The sequence below is a fragment of the Arvicanthis niloticus genome, chromosome 13, assembly GCF_011762505.2.
Source record: "Arvicanthis niloticus isolate mArvNil1 chromosome 13, mArvNil1.pat.X, whole genome shotgun sequence".
Classification (NCBI taxonomy): Eukaryota; Metazoa; Chordata; class Mammalia; order Rodentia; family Muridae; genus Arvicanthis; species Arvicanthis niloticus.
In genome coordinates, this window is record NC_047670.1 from 60,242,904 (window position 1) to 60,259,483 (window position 16,580).

General features: G+C 54.9%; 1 protein-coding gene across 5 annotated transcripts in view; it reads right to left on the minus strand.

Moving 5' to 3' along the window:
* Nucleotides 1–2,049: 2,049 nt before the first annotated feature.
* Wnt7b (Wnt family member 7B) overlaps nt 2,050–16,580 on the minus strand; it is a 46,196-nt gene continuing 31,665 nt past the window's right edge. For all 5 annotated transcript variants that reach the window (XM_034516570.2, XM_034516572.2, XM_034516569.2 and 2 more), the window contains exons 3-4: nt 10,350–10,621; nt 2,050–4,489 (exon numbers count right to left, since the gene is read on the minus strand). In XM_034516570.2, the coding sequence (XP_034372461.1) occupies nt 4,010–4,489; nt 10,350–10,621 (752 nt within the window). In that variant the 3' untranslated portion in view covers nt 2,050–4,009. The remainder of the gene's footprint in view (nt 4,490–10,349; nt 10,622–16,580) is intronic.

The window sequence follows — 16,580 nt, forward strand, 5'->3', positions numbered from 1 at the left end:
AAGGAGGTGTTATGAAGGTCATGGGTAGCAGTAGACTACCTCAAAAAGGCCTTGCTCCATCTTCAGTGGACTCCTTGGCTTATGAGGAATGGGCCTGTGTGTGCGGAGAGCCCAGTACCTCTTTACCTACCCATGAGGCAAGAGTGAAGACAAGGTTGCTTGGGCAACCTGGGAAGGAGAATAAGGATACGAGATGGGAGATAGCGGGAGAAAGAATGTCCCAATGGAACCTGGTTCGGAGAAGGAAGCATGCAGGCAGCCCTGAGCTGGCAGGGCCACTGTGCACATGGTCAGGGTGTCCTCAGATGGAGGAAGAGGGAGTCTGGCAATTGGTACCGTGGAACATTTGTCTTCTGATACCCAAATAGGGAAGTTCTCTTAAGTACCTTCTCCTCCCTACAGCCTGCCTCTACTATCTGTGAGCACCTCCTCCTGGGCTCCCTCCTAGCCTGGAACTATGGGTAGCACCTGGAGTGGGGAATGGGGTGCCTGACTGGAGGCCTAAGAGGTCGGAGCTCAGCCTAGCCAGGGCAAGACTACAGACATGAAGGAACAGAGATGGAAAGGGGTAAGCAAGGCTGGCTTTTCCTACAGCTCTAGTCTCCTCAGTGACTGTGTTACCAAATCCCTTCTGGGGTCCATGTGATTCCTGTTGCCTGGAAGCCTCTCTGCTCTTTGGGGTTCAGAAGGCAGGCCATTCTAGGAAGGGAAGTACTAGGTATGCAGACAGGAAAGGCCCAGCAAGCTACAGAAGTGACTAGAGCTCAGGGGAAGGGGGTGTCATTTGAAGACTATCAAGAAAGTCACTGGGGATACCTGAGCTGGCCCAGGCCAAAGGCTCTCACAGTGCCTTAAGGTAGGGCCTGGGGCCAGGCCGGGCAGTGTGGACTCCATGCCTCAGGCAGGGCCCCCAAGGATGCGTGCCCTGGCCCTGGGAGGCCAGGTTGGGATTGAATCACTGCCAAGAAATAAGTACAGTCTGGGCACCCGGGCCAGGGCATTCTCTGGGCTCCTTCCTCATTCCTGGCCCTGTGGGAGTAGCCGGACCCTGAGCTCCGCTGCAGCCGCCACTGAAGATTTGATGAGTGCCTCATGGGGACCCAGGGCCTCCTGCCAGCCTGCCCAGCCCTGGCCTGGGCCCCAGGCATGCTTCAACCTACCGATCATCAAGCCTCAGCCTTGGACTACCTCTTGCTCTCTGATGGGGAGACTGAGGCCATGCCTCTGTGAGGGTCATCTCCAGACTTTCTGTGCATCAGGAAGGAACAAGGCTCAGATGCAGGGTTTTGCCTGTCCCTAGAGGGGGTGTACTCCCCCGCCCTTTAAAGAGCACAGCTGAAGGCCCCTCTAGGAGACTTGGGTCTAAGGCTTATTCTGTGGGGCCTAGTAAAGAGCACACGGCTAATTCTACCCAATGCCAGGCTTCCCCTGGGGACAATGGGCAGTGGCCAAACCGGCCCCGCCACATGCCTTCTGACCCTGGGTAGGATGCCATTCTCCGTAGGCAGTGCATGGTCACCACAGGCTGTGGCCAGGCAAGCAGTTAGGGTTGTGAGCCCCTAGGGACTCTAGATTCAGGCATTGTGAAAACAAGAGAAGGCCCAGAAGTTTACCACAAACAGCTGGGGAGACCCCAGGTCCTCAGGCCTAGGAGTCTGAAGTCAGAGAGGAATGGAAGCAGAGACAGACCCTTCTATACCACCTCCAGCTGAGGGCATAGTGGGGCCAGACCTGTGGTTAGTTCCTAGGCAGCAGACCAGTTGGCCTTTGGTCCTGAAGTCCTGTATTACCCAGAGAAGTTTCAAGGTCTGTGTATAAGCACATACCCAGGGACTCTTGCTGGCCGCTAGAGGCAGGGCAAGTCTGATAGTCCCAGCTGAGCCTGGCCGAGAGCCTCAAGCATGGAATGGAGGGAAGCTGGTCCCTTAGCCAGCAGAGGAGGTGAAGTGGGGAAGCCTAAAGGGCTCAGCCTCAGTGGGCAGTGTGTGTCCCCACCCTCGGGGCAAGAACTGCAGGGCTGTCCCATAGAGACGTCACACACACACTTGCTTTTCTGATTCTGGCTTTTATTGGGGCAAAGTGCTCCCCTCCAGAGGAGGCAGGAACACAGCCCATCAGAAGTAGGGCACTTCAAGGACATGTGGTGCCCGGCCACCTCCACCCCAGCACACAGCATTGGGACAGCCAGTGCCCTGCCTGGGTCCACTAACCACCTCTCTCCCCCAAGGCAAGGTCTGCGGCTGACCGAGTGCAGGCGCAGGTGCCTGGCAGCCCAGGGACAGTGCGAATTGCCTCGGTGGCATCAGGGGCCCCCGAGGGTCTGTTTCAAGCAGAAGGAGGAGCCTGGCTTGGGGGACAGCCAGCTGAAGCCATCCCCCATCCCCTCCGGTACCCAGTGTAGGTCACAATAACTTAAGAGACATGACAGACAGGGGACGCTATATAACAATATAAGTTAACCAGGCTCCTCACAGGGGACACTGGGCTATAGACATGGGTGTCCAGGATTTAAGGTGAGGGGTGGGGCCAGGATCAGGGTGGGACATTTCCAGTGGCCCAGAGGCTTGGAACATCCTGACATGATAGGGACACACAGCTGGATGCAAGGCAAGGGCAAACAAGGGTCACTTTCCCCAAGTCAATGTCCAGGCCACCTGGCTTGGTGGCCACCAAACCCCACACTCCCATGGACTTCTGCTATGAAACACCTTAGTGTGGGGTAGGCTGTGGGCAGTTGTATTATCAGCCCTGTCTGTCTCTTACCCCTGCCATGTATTGTGGAGGAGAGGGTGGAGAGATGCCCAGGCCTGAGCTTTTATGTCCCCATCTGAAAGGGCCTGAGGAAATGGGACATTAAGTCTCCCACAGACCCCCTGCTTGAGGACCCCCATGTCCTCATAATATGAGGACCCTCAAGCAGGTGTCAGTGGACACTAGGCAGGGGCACTGGCATCTAGATACAGCCCTAAATTCTGGATGTCAATGCTCTGGCATCAGGGTCAGAGGAAAAGGACAAACTCCAAGGTACTGAAAACAAGGTTCAGCCTCCCATTACCCTGGCTACTTCCAGAGTTGGGCTGGGTGGGGCTGTGGTGGTATACTTCACAGAGCCTTGGGGGTCTCTAGTAAGTCTTCAGATTGCCCTCTGGCCATCTGTCATGTGGGGCAACTGTCCCTGACCTCTCCTGAACCTGGGGGGCAGTCCTGGGTGTCAGGTTGGCTCCAGAATAGAAGGGAATTTGTAAACTGGAGGTGGAGGTTGGCAGCGGGCTGGGAGGGTAAAGGACCAGGGCGAGGAAGAGGCATGCCTGGAACCTGACACAAGCCACATTTGATTTGCATGACAGTCTCCAAGTGGAATGGAAGATGGGCTGTCCTCTGCGGCCATTTCAGGCCTTGTAGGGCACCAAGTCCCTCCCAGGGTACTGATGAGGAGTCCCCCCACCAGCTGGCCTCCATGCCAACTCTGACATCCCCGAGTTCTGTAAGGAGCAGAGGACCCTCCAGGGAGGGGCCAGGAGAAGGGAGGGAAAGGAGATGGTGGTGGGGCTTCATCAAATAGGGTTAGGTCTGGCTACCCAGTCGTTAGTACTGAGTCCTCATCTGATGCTAAGAAAACATAAATAATTTTGTCAACATCCATCCACACTGCCCAGGGCCGGCAAGAAACAGCCCAGGAAAGTTTTGAGTGTGACTGGTGGGTGTGACCTTTCTGTGTCCAGCCACCAGGCAGGGAGGTGACCCTCAGAGTCTCGTGGTTGCTTTGAGGTTCACTTTCTTGAAGAGAAGTAAAGGGGTTTGTCTCCATTGGGTACCAGACCACCATTGCGTTGACCTTGGATGGTGGGCGGGGAGAGACCAGGTAGGAAGGAGCCTGGTGTATCTCGAGCTCCCCAACCCCATCTCCACCCTCCTGTGCCTGCAGCTGGCAGCTCCGGAAGCAAAGAAGGATGTGCAAAATGGCGAGGGCCGCAGCATAGGTAGGCGCCGAGCGCGCCTGCGCGGAGCCTCACTTGCAGGTGAAGACCTCGGTGCGCTCGCTGCACGTGTTGCATTTGACGAAGCAACACCAGTGGAATTTGCAGTTGCACTGCCACACCTTGGTGTACTGGTGCGTGTTGTAGCCGCGGCCGCAGCACATGGTGTCACAGCCGTCCGCACCCGGCGAGGTGCGGTTGCACAGGCGGCCTTGCGTGCCCACGCTGCCGGTGGCCGCGTCCTCCTCGCAGTAGTTGGGCGACTTCTCAATGTACACCAGGTCCGTCTCCATAGGCTTCTGGTAGCTGCGCAGCTGCTTGATGCGCAGGAAGGTGGGCTGGCGCAGGCGGCTGGCTCGCACCACCTCCACCTGCACGGCTGCGTTGTACTTCTCCTTGAGCAGGTGGCCCACCTCGCGGAACTTGGGCAGGGTGGTCCAGCAGGTTTTGGTGGTACACGAGCCTGACACACCGTGACACTTACATTCCAGCTTCATGCGGTCCTCCAGAACCTACAGGGGACAGAGTAGAGGCTCAGCAGGGAATGGAAGAGGCTGGGTGCTATCCAGAATTATCCGGGTCTCCTCTCTGAGCTCATTCATCTGTGCTGCTAGGAATGGGTTCCAGTGTGCACACTCTGTAGAGGGTGGTGTATTTGATCAGACTTGGTTAAATCCTGCCCGAAGGAGGTAATGGGACCGGGACCACTTGCGGGGAGGGCAGCAGGTAGGGACGCTGTGTTGGGAGAGGCCCGGCAACAGCAGGTAATTTATAAGCACAGACCCTCCATATCTCTATCTAGCTGCGACTGCCCTCATGCCTGGTGCAGGGCCTGGCATGCAGTCAGAGCTTAACAGCCAGCTGCTTAATGACAGGCTGCCGTGCCAGTGATGAAGGGAACTGGGAGGGTGAGGGCACGGGTCAGCGAGGCCCAGTCGTGCCATCCTCTGGGAAGCCGACAGCCAGGCAGAGCCGGCTGTTGTTCTTTCTCCAGCGGCATGAGGGCCCGGGATGGGTGCAACCCTGTGTTTTCCTTGGGCCTCCCTCTCACTTGGGAAGGCCAGTTCCCAGAGCCAGCCCTGACCCCAGGTACTCATTTACCCAGATCGAAAGAGTCCTGCCAGCCGGCCTGATGAAAGATGGGGACTCACTGTTAGCTGCCGCCCTGTGGCTGCTGAGGGGCTATTTGTCAGCTGTCCCTGCTTCACTGGCCTCACCTCCACAGCCTGGGACTTCTGGCATTTGGCCTCTAGCTCCACCCTCAGGCTGGAACCCACTGTCAAGGGCACCTCTTGTCAGCCCCCAGCTCTGCTCTAGACAAGAAGCTTCCGCAAGTGAATGAGGGAATGAACAAGTGAATGAATGAATGAATGAAAACAAGAGTGAAAGGAAGATCCCCCCAGAGACTGCCTCTGCCTCAGCACCTTCCCTGAATCTCACAGAGGACCTCTGGGGCACATGGTTGAGTGTAAGAAGCAGAAAGAGCTGGTAGTGGTGGCCCCACCTTTAATCCCAGCACTCGGGAGGCAGAGGCAGGTGGAGCTCTGAGTTGGAGGTCGGCCTGATCTGCAGAGCAAGTTCCAGGACAGCCAGAGCTACACAGAGAAACCCTGTCAAAAAAAGAAAAAAAGAAAAAAGAAAAGAAAAAAGAAAAAAGAAAAAGAAAGAAAGAAGGAAGGAAGGAAGGAAAGAAGGAGATTTGCTTGTAACTCCCAGGGCCTGTGGAAGCTCACAACTCTGCAGGGGTGAGAGTACCCTGGGGGACTTCCTGGAGAAGGTGATGCTTATGATGGGTGTTAATGACAGGGTAGGAGCTCACTGAGCATTCCAAGAGGGCCTACCAAAAGACACAACAGTGTCACTGAACAGCCCGGGGAAGATGGGGGTGTGTGCCCCTCATTGCTAGATGGACCCTGGGCGGGTATCCCCATTACTGTTTTCCAGCTAAGTGAATGATGGCCTACAGCAAAGACTAGAGAAGCTGGGCAGGAAGTTGGGGGTGGGGGTGGTGCTGAGGTAGGACTGGCCCCGGGTTTCTTATGAAGGGAAGTGGGAGTTGCAGGCAGAGCGGGTAGACCAGAAAGGCCTGAGAGTAGGGCCAGAGTGGTCTCAGGCATACATGGGACCTGTACCCTGCATCCCCTATCCTTCGTCTACCCTGGTGACTCTCCTGCCTCTGATTATGCTTGGCTATGTTCCCTTCTAGTCTTCTTTGGGCTTGCTAAGTCCTCTGCCCTGATCACCAGCCTAGCAGCTAGCTAGACTGGACCTTCCGGGTCCTAGGCACAAGGAGCTGGTTACTTAGGACCTGGCTGACAACTCTCCTCCAATGGCTGAGACCAGTGGGGGACCAGGTTGGGGCCATGCAATCCAGTAGTCAGCTACCAGTGTCACTGAAGCCTGCTGGACACCCCTCACCCAGGCCATAGCTCCTAAACCCCATCTTCTACCCTCGCCTGCCTGAGGACATCAGATCCTGCACAGCCCTGCCGGTGACAAGGGCAGATGAAGCTGATTGGGCAGGTGTTTGCAGAGTGAGGGGCCGAGTCCTCGCTTGGCTGGGTCCCCTGAGCTGGAGTCTCGCCGGGAAGTGATCACAGGATTCAAGAATGTGCCGTTTCCTTCTCCAGAGCCCTCGCCATGAGAGCAGCAGCAGCCGTGGCGCCAGGGACAGCCAGGAGCTTGGGGCACTGAGACCAGCCCAGGCGCCCAGGAGACACCTGGAGGTTGCTGAAGGGGCCTCCCGCCTGAGGGGCCCGGCTGAGGCTGCCGGCTCTGCAGGCCTGGCTCCCTTCAGTACACACAGGAGTGTGGTGTGAGCTGCACCCAGGGAAGAGCTGACATGGAGGGTCCAGGTTTTTGGAGCAGCACTCTTTTAGGCTAGGCTAGGGGAGTCAGCAGGCGGGGGACCAGTCTTTCAGGAGGTTGGACAGCCAAGAGGAGTCTGAGAGTCCTGTATCCCAGCAATGCAGGCCTGAGTGGGAAAGGTGCCTCACATTCAGCCTGAGAGCAGCTGAGGTCTGGGCCCGGGAATGGCTGTGAGTCTCGCTGGCCTCAGAGCAGCAGCCACATTCTGGGCTCACCAATGGGTTTCCTTCCCAGATCCGTACAACTGGGATAAACCGGCCCAGCACCACTGTCAGAAACCCTTGGTGAGGACATGTTCTGTGGTCAGTTGATAGGGTGCCATGCCTGACGGGTATCAGTGGGAAGACTTCAGTGCCGGCCTGAACACAGCACCCGACCTTCCCACAGAAACAGCCCTGAATGCCACCCTGTCTGGATAGAGGAAAGAAACCATAGACTCCATCCTCTCAGGCAGCCATTCCATCTGCCCATTTCCCTGGCTCCATACTGTCATGGGGACCACAAAGGGGCAAAAACATTGACCGGGCTCCTTCACAGCTCAGTATCCTTTGGGAATCAGTCTTTCTGCCCAGACACCAGGGGACACCTCTCTTTAATGACCAGCACAGCCCATGAGGTGTCGGTGTCTGGGGAGGTGAAGCAGGGCTGGGTTGGTGGCCATGATGAGCTGGACTCTGAGCTCAGTCCCTCTCGCCCCAGCCCATCCAGGATGCCAGTCTTTAGTTCATGCAGCCTGAGGTGAACGGGGAGTGAGATGGTTGGAGGCTGCTGCCCATGACCCCGATCACAGGACATCTCGGAAGTGACCTCACAGGAGTGAGGCGGGGTAAAATAGAGTTGTGTCCATCTGGAACAGGGTGGCCCACAAAGACCCTGAGTGCCCTCATATGAGACAGAAGAAACAACAGCCCAGTAGAGGCCATACAGTCAGGAGCAGGGCTAGAACAGTCCAGACACAAACCAACAAACACTGGGGTCTCTAGAAGCTGATCAAAGAAAATGGTACTTGGCTCTTCCATACTCTATGCCTCAGACCCTTTGGAGAGAACATGGTCCCACCACACCTTGGTGCTAGATTTCAGGGGTAGAATAGTTGGAGAAGGTGTGTCTATCCTTTAATGCTGTCTGTGAGTCTGAGGTGCTCTGAGACATCTGTCTGATGCCCTAGGGTAGGTTCAGACCCAGTGCTGGAGCAGTGTGGTAACCTCAGGCTCTCAGCCCACCACCAAAGCTGGTTAGTTCTAGCACAGAGCTGCTTAGAGGAGAAGGCCCACATGCAGCCACCAGCTGGCTTTCAGGGCTTCAGGCCAAAGTCTGCTCACAGCTTTAAGAGGTGGGTCTACTAAAGGGGCAGTGGAGGAGGCTGGCAAAGCATCCAGCATGACTTGTGCAGACAGGGTGTGTGGGGCGGGGGGTCAACTCACATACAACTGAGGACAGAGCTGGCACAAGGACTGTGACTTCTAGTTGATGTATGTTTGGGGGGGTGGGGGCGGGGGGAAGAGACGGGGTCTTACTGAATAGCCCCAGCTGGCCTGGAACTTACTATGTAGGCTGACCTCAAAATCCCAGAGATCTGTCTGACTCTGCCTATTGAGTGCTGAGATTAAAGACACATACCACTGTGTCTGGTTCTTTCTCTTTCTGAGACAGGTTTTGTCCTGTAGCTCAAGCTAGCCTAAAACTCACAATCTATGCCGGCCTCAGTGAATGGACTGCCACGCCTGGGTACCACTGACACTTTATCAGCCTTTTCCTGTGGCCCCTGGCCAGCCTCCACCTAGCCTGCTCTCCCGTGGTCTGTTCTCAGCTTCATTCACGGCACAGCTTTCCTGTAACCCTGTGGATGGTGTCCGGGATGTTTGTAATCCTTTATCTGCTCAGCCAACACCTGCCAGAACTCACCCTTTATCCTTTATTTTGGTCCCTAGTCCTATTACCAACTTCTATCTTCCCATAGCCCCAGGGGCCACTCCCGCCCTAACCCCTTATACCTCTTTACAGGATCATCTCCAGACCCAAACTGGAGATAACCCTAGCTGATCCTCAGATGGCCCTTTGCCTGGAATCCTTGTCCCAATGAATGGTGACCAGAACTCGGGGGGGGGGGGGGCGCGCTACTTGGACAGCTCTGTAGCAGCTCACCCTGGGGCTCACAGTCCTTATCTGCAAACTGGGAATGGTGAAATCTTCCTTCCAAGAGAAAAACAATCTGCTAAGAAACGGACCAATGAAGAGACTCAAGGGGCTCCTATGAGGGTCCAGCTTTGCCTATTCTCCATGTTGGTGATTCCCTCTTCAGCATTCCTGGCAGGTGGGCTTGAATCATGTGCTATGAATTGGTCTTTGCCTGGAGATGTGAGATTCTCTGGAACCCACTGGAGGCCAGGTGACCATTCTTTCCTTATCTCTTTGTCCTGATCTAACTGCCCCTGTTGGGGACATCCACATCAATCCTCCTGTTCTACACCGGCTCCAGCTTCCTGAGGCCTGACTCATACACCCTGCCTGCTCCCATTGGCTGGAATCACTTGCAGCTATTCCCTAGGATCGGCCTGCTTGTCCTTCAAGAACCCACTCCTATACCACTTCCTCCAGGAAGTCCCTGTGCCTTACCCTGGGCTCCTAGGCTCTATTCCCTTAAGTGATCCCAGACCCCCTAGTCAGTTGAATTCCTCTCTACTGCCTGGTCCTGGAAAAAGGAAGGCAGAGTGTTTATAGAATAAATGAATGAGGTTCTGGTCTCAGCCATATACCCTGAGGTGGAGAGACTCATCAACACTTCTTTGCCTGAAAAGTCAATTCATTCAAGAAGCCCCTAGGCCCTGCAGGCATGGGTGCAGCCCCTAGAACGAAGGAGCCAGATCCAGCCCATGTTCTGCTCGGCTGGCTGCCCTATCTTGGGCCATCTTGCCGCCACTGTAGCCGCTCCTCCTAGCTCAGTATCTGGGGCCTTCATCTCCCTGTGGTGGCGGGGCTCACCCTGACTTCTTCCCTAGTGTGTCCTGGCCTGATTTTCCTCCATTATAGGCCTCACGCTATCTCGCTGATACACAAGCCTGGCTATTCCACAAGCAAACCCAGATGACTGCACCTGCCCATCTTGAGACAATAATCTTTCTTTTCCTGTCCTCAGTTGCCTGAGTTTTAGTTTCTTTTGTTTTACTGTTTTGTTGTTGATGACTAGATTTCAGTACCAGGATGCCAGCTATTTTGGCCCGGGCCTTGATCCACCTGCAGGTCCCCAGCCAGGTCCAAGCCATATGCTACACAGAAACTGGTCCCACATGTCCAAACCTGAGGTGTCTGGCCTGTACAAAGGGCAGGAAGGACTACCTGGGGCTGTAGAGAGATTCAGAGGAAACACAAAGATCCAGTCCAAATACTTCTGAAGGCAGATACCATGTCCTTAGGCCCGCCATATCCATATGCCCACCATGTCCCCGAAGCCCACCAGACCCCCATCCCTGTCATGCCCTCATGCCCAGCATGCCCGAGTGCTACCTTTCTGCCTGCCTCATTGTTGTGAAGATTCATGAGGCGCCTGGCATTCTTTTTGATCTCACGAGCATCCACGAAGCGCCGGGAAAAGTCAATGCCGTAGCGGACATCAGCCGAACAACCCCCCCACTTCCAGCCTTCCGCCTGGTTGTAGTAGCCTTGCTTCTCACGGTCACAGCCACAGTTGCTCAGATTGCCCTGGCTGCAGGCAGCCGTGACGGCATGTGCCACTCCCGCTGCGGTGATGGCGTATGTGAAGGCAGCCTCTCGGCTCCCTGTGGAGAGAGACAACAGAGATGGGTGCTGTGGCCTTCCAGTTCTGAGCCAGATGGTCACGGTGATGTAGTCCACCTGCTGTGTGGCCCTAGGCTCAGCACCTGCTCTTTCAGAGCTTACAGCTCACTGAAGTGGGGCCGATGAGCCCCACCCTGACGGATATAGTAAGGGCATTTGATTGTCTGCAGGGACCTGCCAACTCATACCGTTGTCCTCTACTGTCTCCCTGGGGGGAGTAGAGACAGTCTCAAGGGAGAGGTCATTTGTCTTCTGGGCAGAAGGTGGTATTCTGGGCCATGAGGAAGCACAGTCTTTGTCCTTAGCTGGAACCCCTCACAGCTCAGAAGCTCACCTTTCCCTCCTTCTCCCCTCCCTCTTCCTCTTTCCTCATTTCTAGTCCATTTTAGGCCTTGGACTCCCAGGTCTTCCCTTCCATTCAACCATCACTAGCTACTACCTGGGTCTCTCCAAATGTGGTCTAGGCTGGACATCCCTCCATCCCAGTGTCCTCCTCACTGGCTCTCCTCCAAGAGCCAAGCCTATGACCCACAGAGCTAGATAGGGAAGCTACTCCCCCACCCCACCCCACCTCCACCCCTGCTGACACCTGCCTGGCTTCCTCAGCCCTCTCCCCATCCTTGGTCAGGGATGATGACTCAAGCCTTCTGGGTGTGGCTCACACCTCCTGTAGATGTACTGGTCTTTGGGGTAGGATTCCCTTCCCCTCTTGATGCCTAACCCTAATGCCTGTTCTTCTAGGTAGGCTTCTCAGGATAAAGCCCTCATTGCTCCAATGAGGACCCTGTCCACAAGCTTAGCCCAACAAGGGAGCTCCCTGGATCCTTATAGGTCCAAAGGCCTCTAAAGTGGGTGAAACCTGCTCTGTTTTCTTCCTTATCTTCCACAGCTCCAGGCTGCAAGCCTTCTATCTCAGACTCATTTCTCGGGTCCCTCCCCCTTCACCCTGTTTCCTTCAGGGCTCCAGCCCATGGTAGTATGTGGTTGCCCAGCAGGCTCATGGACGGTCACTCCAGAAACCTAAGGTAAGCACCAGTGACATGGCTCCCCATCATCTCATCTAGGAACAGCAGGGCCTGTGGTCAGATATGGCCAAGGTGATAGAAAACAAGGCCCAGCCTTAGCAAGGCCTCATGCCAGCACATGCCTGCCCCAGCCTGTCCTGGGTACCTGGATACAGGCCCTTACTATCTGAGACTGTGTTTGCTGCAACCCATCACTACAGAATAGTGGGTCAGAGTCAAGCCAGATCCATAAATCACATCAAGAACCATCTCTAATGCCTGGCCTAAGGCTACCTATCTACCCACCAAGCAGCTAGGGCATACCAGAAAGTATCTTCCTTCCCAGGGGGAGATCATTGGGGGACCCTCCTCCCTCAGGTGAGGACAATTGTCTCGGGCCTATAAGCAGCCTCTGCTTTGCCCCGCTGCCCTGCTGGGCCACTCCCAGCCCCACCAGAACATCTCTTGCCAGAAAACATTCCCAGGGTCTGTGGGCTCTGGGCTCCATTTATCACACGAGATAGGAAAGAATGAAGATAGTCCCTAAGCCCAATGGACTCTGCACAGTCCTGTGTGGCCAGCATTGTTCTCAGAGGACCCAGAGCTACCTTGTTCCTGTACTGGTAGAGGTTGACCAGGAACCCTGGATAGAGCAGAGACTGGGCAGGTGCAGGAATCCATGTCCCTGGGTCTAAATTAGGTCACCAAGACCTCTAGGGAAGCTTCCCCTGTGCTCAGACCTAGCAAAGTCAGGTGACCAGCTAGCTGTTGAGCGGTGATGGAAGGGGCCCTTCCAGGGAGGAATTCTGTACGTTCTATGTGGAACATAGGACTCAGGATCCCAGATGACATCCTAACCTGTTCCTGTAGGGTAGAAGGGACATCTTGAATGCAGGAAGTCTTATAGGGGCATAGGCCGACTCCTGATGTGTGTTGAGGTCATGTAGTAGCCTGTGCTGCTATTAGGGAATTGGGCAGTGCTGTATGTGACATGGGCAGGGCTGTGAGGTGTGGTGTGCATCCTGTGTTGTGGGGGTGTGCACAACTGTCTAAGGAGCGCAGTGGCTGGCAAGACACCATGAGACCCAGACACAGCAGAGTTCACTGTGACTTCACAGGATTCTGAACCTTGCAAAAGCAGCTCGGCGTCCTCATCACAGCTGGCGCTCCTGCGTGTCCACTGTGCACCCGGCTCCTTTCTGACCATCTCCTGTTCTTACAGAATGCTCATGACAGTGAGACGAGGCAGGATTTATTCCCATTTTCCAGAGGAGACTGAGGCATGTGGAGGGTATAACACTGGGCATTAATAGCTGAGGTGGGATTTGAACCTGGCCATGGTGCAAAGCCTAGGAAAGCTGGTAAGGGGTTAAGAGCCCGAACATAGGTCTCTGGGACCCATTCTGCCCCCCGCCCAGTTTGGCTCATATACAGCCTGCAGCTGTGGGAGAGGAACAAGAACAACGGAGAGACTCTCAGCACCTAGGGGGAGTGCCTTTGGTTGATGTTAGAGTCTTTAGGGTGTCTATGGGGGGAAGGCGGGTAGCGGGGTTTGGAGGTGCTAGGCAGCAGCTAATCCCTGGATGAGGGGGCTGTGGAGGTCAACCTGATTTTCTAGTGAGCACAAGCTGCAAGTACCAGTGCAGAGGTTTAGAAAAGTCAAATGATCGTGCAATTCTGCAATAGGGACAGACAGCTGTGGGTGTCATCCACTGCTACCACCACCACTGCCACCCAGACCAAGGCAGCCACTGGATGCTGTTCAACTTCTTTCGATCTGACCAGGAAACCTATGTTGAAGCCCCCAGGCAAACAGACAGGTGTGCTGGCTGGCAGGTGTGTTTGGGGACAACCCAAGGTGTCCTGGGACGCGAGTGTCCTGCTTAGGCCTCAGCTCTCACCGGCTTCTGCCCATACTTGCTCTGACTCAGCAGCTACTCACCAGGCTGCCACGCCTGCTAGGGCCGTTCTTTATTTGGTTTTAATGAGCCAAGCCCTCCGTCTGTTACCATAGAGACAGGGAAAGGGGACCAAGAGGCAAGTGGTAGTTTGTGGAGAAGAACACCCATGTGAGGTCAAACAAGAGGGCTGAGTGTGGGTCGTGGGATGAGGATGCCTGCAACCCACCACCATGCTGCAAGTCTTGAACAAGCCCTGGATGCTGGCTCAGTGGGCTTGGTAACTCGCCCCAGGCTATAGCATGCCCAGGTGTTGAGTATGAAGGGAGGAGTGAGTCTAGGCTTCCCCATCCCTCCTGGAGCCTTGGCTGGGCTGCCCAAGGCTCTACCCTGCTCCCCCCAGGAGAGAACTGACTCAGAGCTTATCCTTTTCAGATGCAGACAGATGCTCAAGGACCTAGTTCAACAACCATTGATGGCTCCCAAGATCTCTGAGATGGATTCCAAGGTCCTGCCCTGGTCCCCAAAGTCTGACAGCCTATCCTCTCCCACCGTGAGCTATAGCTTAACATGGCCAGGGTGAAGGGTGGCTCATCTGTGGGTGGGAATTATATGTGAAGAGAGGAACCCACAGCTCCCTGCCTCTGCCTCCTGTCTGGCAACAGTGGTAACTCTGCCTTCGGTGACTGTCAATGTCCTCATGTCACAGGCTCTGGATGCAGCTTGGATGCTCGCCCTGTCCCAGAGTGTATCCTGGAGGCAGGTAGAGCTTCCTCTGGGCAACGTTTGGGTCAGTTTTCCTATGTTTCCTACATCCAAGGCCCTCTCCCATGTCTTCAGACATGGGTGGATCTGGTTATCTTATTTTATTTTTTCCAACATTCCTAAGAGTGGGTCATTGTAATTGGACACATTTCCCAGATAGGAAGACTGGGCCTCCTGGTGGTAAACAATTTGCTCCAGACAGTGGCTACTGCCTGGGCTCAGGCGGCTTGTTCTAGGTGATTTGATGGCAGGGAGAGAGATCAAGGGAATGAGGCCAGCATGCACGCTTTGTGTGACCACCAGCTGTTCTGAGAGGACAACTGGCTCACAGAGACCTAGAGGTCCTTTGGGATCGGAGACTATTCCCGTTCAGGTCTGCACCATTAAGCTGGAGCCCCAGCCTCCCTAGAAAACACCAGAGATGGATGAGGAGGGCTTACAGTGGTCACCCCTTATTTCTGGCTTTCCAGAGTCCTTGGATGGGTTTCTGAGTCTTGATGATCCTAACTAAGCTTCTGAATCTTGATGGTCCTTGTGGGACTAGGATGATATGGAACCTTGCCCCCCATCCGTACCCCTACCTATGGCATTTGGATACATCAAAGCAAGCACCATTAGCTGAGGAGCTCTGGCCAATAAAGAGGAAAAGCAGAGAGGGCCTGAAGAGAGGCTTGGAGCAGTGAAGGCAGAGGAACACTGGGCTTGAAGTTGCTTCAGGCTGGGGATGGGGTGGGCAAACTACAACCCCTCTAGAAGCTCATGTCTCTCATTTGCCTTGTGGAAACAGAATGCTCCCCTGCCCCTCGTCCTGGAGCTGGCCCTGGGAGCAAACAGAACCATCGCCACTACCCCTATCAATAAGAAGGAGAGGAGGTCTAAGGCAAGTAGAGGAACCACAGGATAGCCAGGCACTTCTCAGGGTCCAGTGAGGTGGGCTGAGAACACCCTTCTCCAGGACTGGTGCTTTCAGCATTGCCAGTAGTCTCCTGTCTTCACCTTAAGTGGGCATATCAGGGGAGCAGCCCCTGAGACCACCAGCATGTGAGTGAACCACAGCTGCAGAGCAGAGGCTGGCCTAGCCACAGGAGGACTGCCCAGTTCAGTGTTCCCCTTAGGTTATTCAAACTTGCCCTCACTGAGTCCATGGGCTCCCCACCCAGTTGGCACAGGCTGGGCTCATAGACAATACACATAGCCCTTGCCTGCCACATGCCTACAGTGTGAAACTAGAGCTGAGTGTCAACTGCCTGGTGTCCCCTCACAATGACCCCCAGAGAACCCCACTGGGCAGAGCTAATGGGCCTGCTTGCCAAAGCAGAGGGAGGACAGGGCCCCCTGCCTCAGGGCAGAGCTGAGGCTAAGCCTACCCCCAGACCTATCACTCAAGCTACCTGCCATTTCCTGGCATCTACATGGGCCACACACTATTTTTAGAATGCTATAAATGCCAGAATAGAGCTCACAATGACCCCATGGGCTACACTGGGGAGGCCATGCTACAAAAGCCCTTGGCTGTCTCTCAGAAGGGTTCTGGGAAGGGCCTTGAGCACCTTAAGCAAGGAGATGGACTGACGCCCAGAGAAGGACAGTGTACTGCCCAATATTCAGGACATGGTGAAGCCAGGGCTCACAGGCCAAAGTCACTAAAGTCAGACGTCAAAGGTCTGGAGTCACTCAGGGCGTGGAATCCTTCTACAAGTCCAGAACCTAAAATTGGCTACTTGGGTAATGCTGGCCCAGCCAAGGGGTCTTCCTGTGTCTCTGTGGCCACATACAGACCCCAGAAAGGTTTCCCTAATCTTCATACTGACATATGTTACACACACAGGGTCTCTGTGGTATGTACATGCTTAAGCAACCCCATGTGGTGTGTGTGTGTGTGTGTGTGTGTGCGTGCGTGCGTGCGTGTGTGTGTGTGTGTGTGTGTGTGTGTGTGTGACTATATGTCCACATGCATGTGTTTGGGTGTGCATGCTATTCTGTTTGAACTCAGCACTTGGGAGTATGTGGAAAGGCAGGTTCCTGTGTGACCCCTGTACGACCCCGCTGCTCCTCTTTAAAAACAACATTGTCTTCCAGTCACTAATAAAAAAGCAACCAATTTAAAATGGGCAAAGAAGGGACAGAGTGCTTGCCTAGCAGGCAGGAGGCCTTAGGTTTCATTCACAGGACTGGAAAAGGGGGCGGGGCATCAGAGAGGGGAGTGTGTGGACAAAGACTCTGAAGAGACGTCTCCCAAAAAAGAGTATGAAAATGGCCAATAGACACATGAG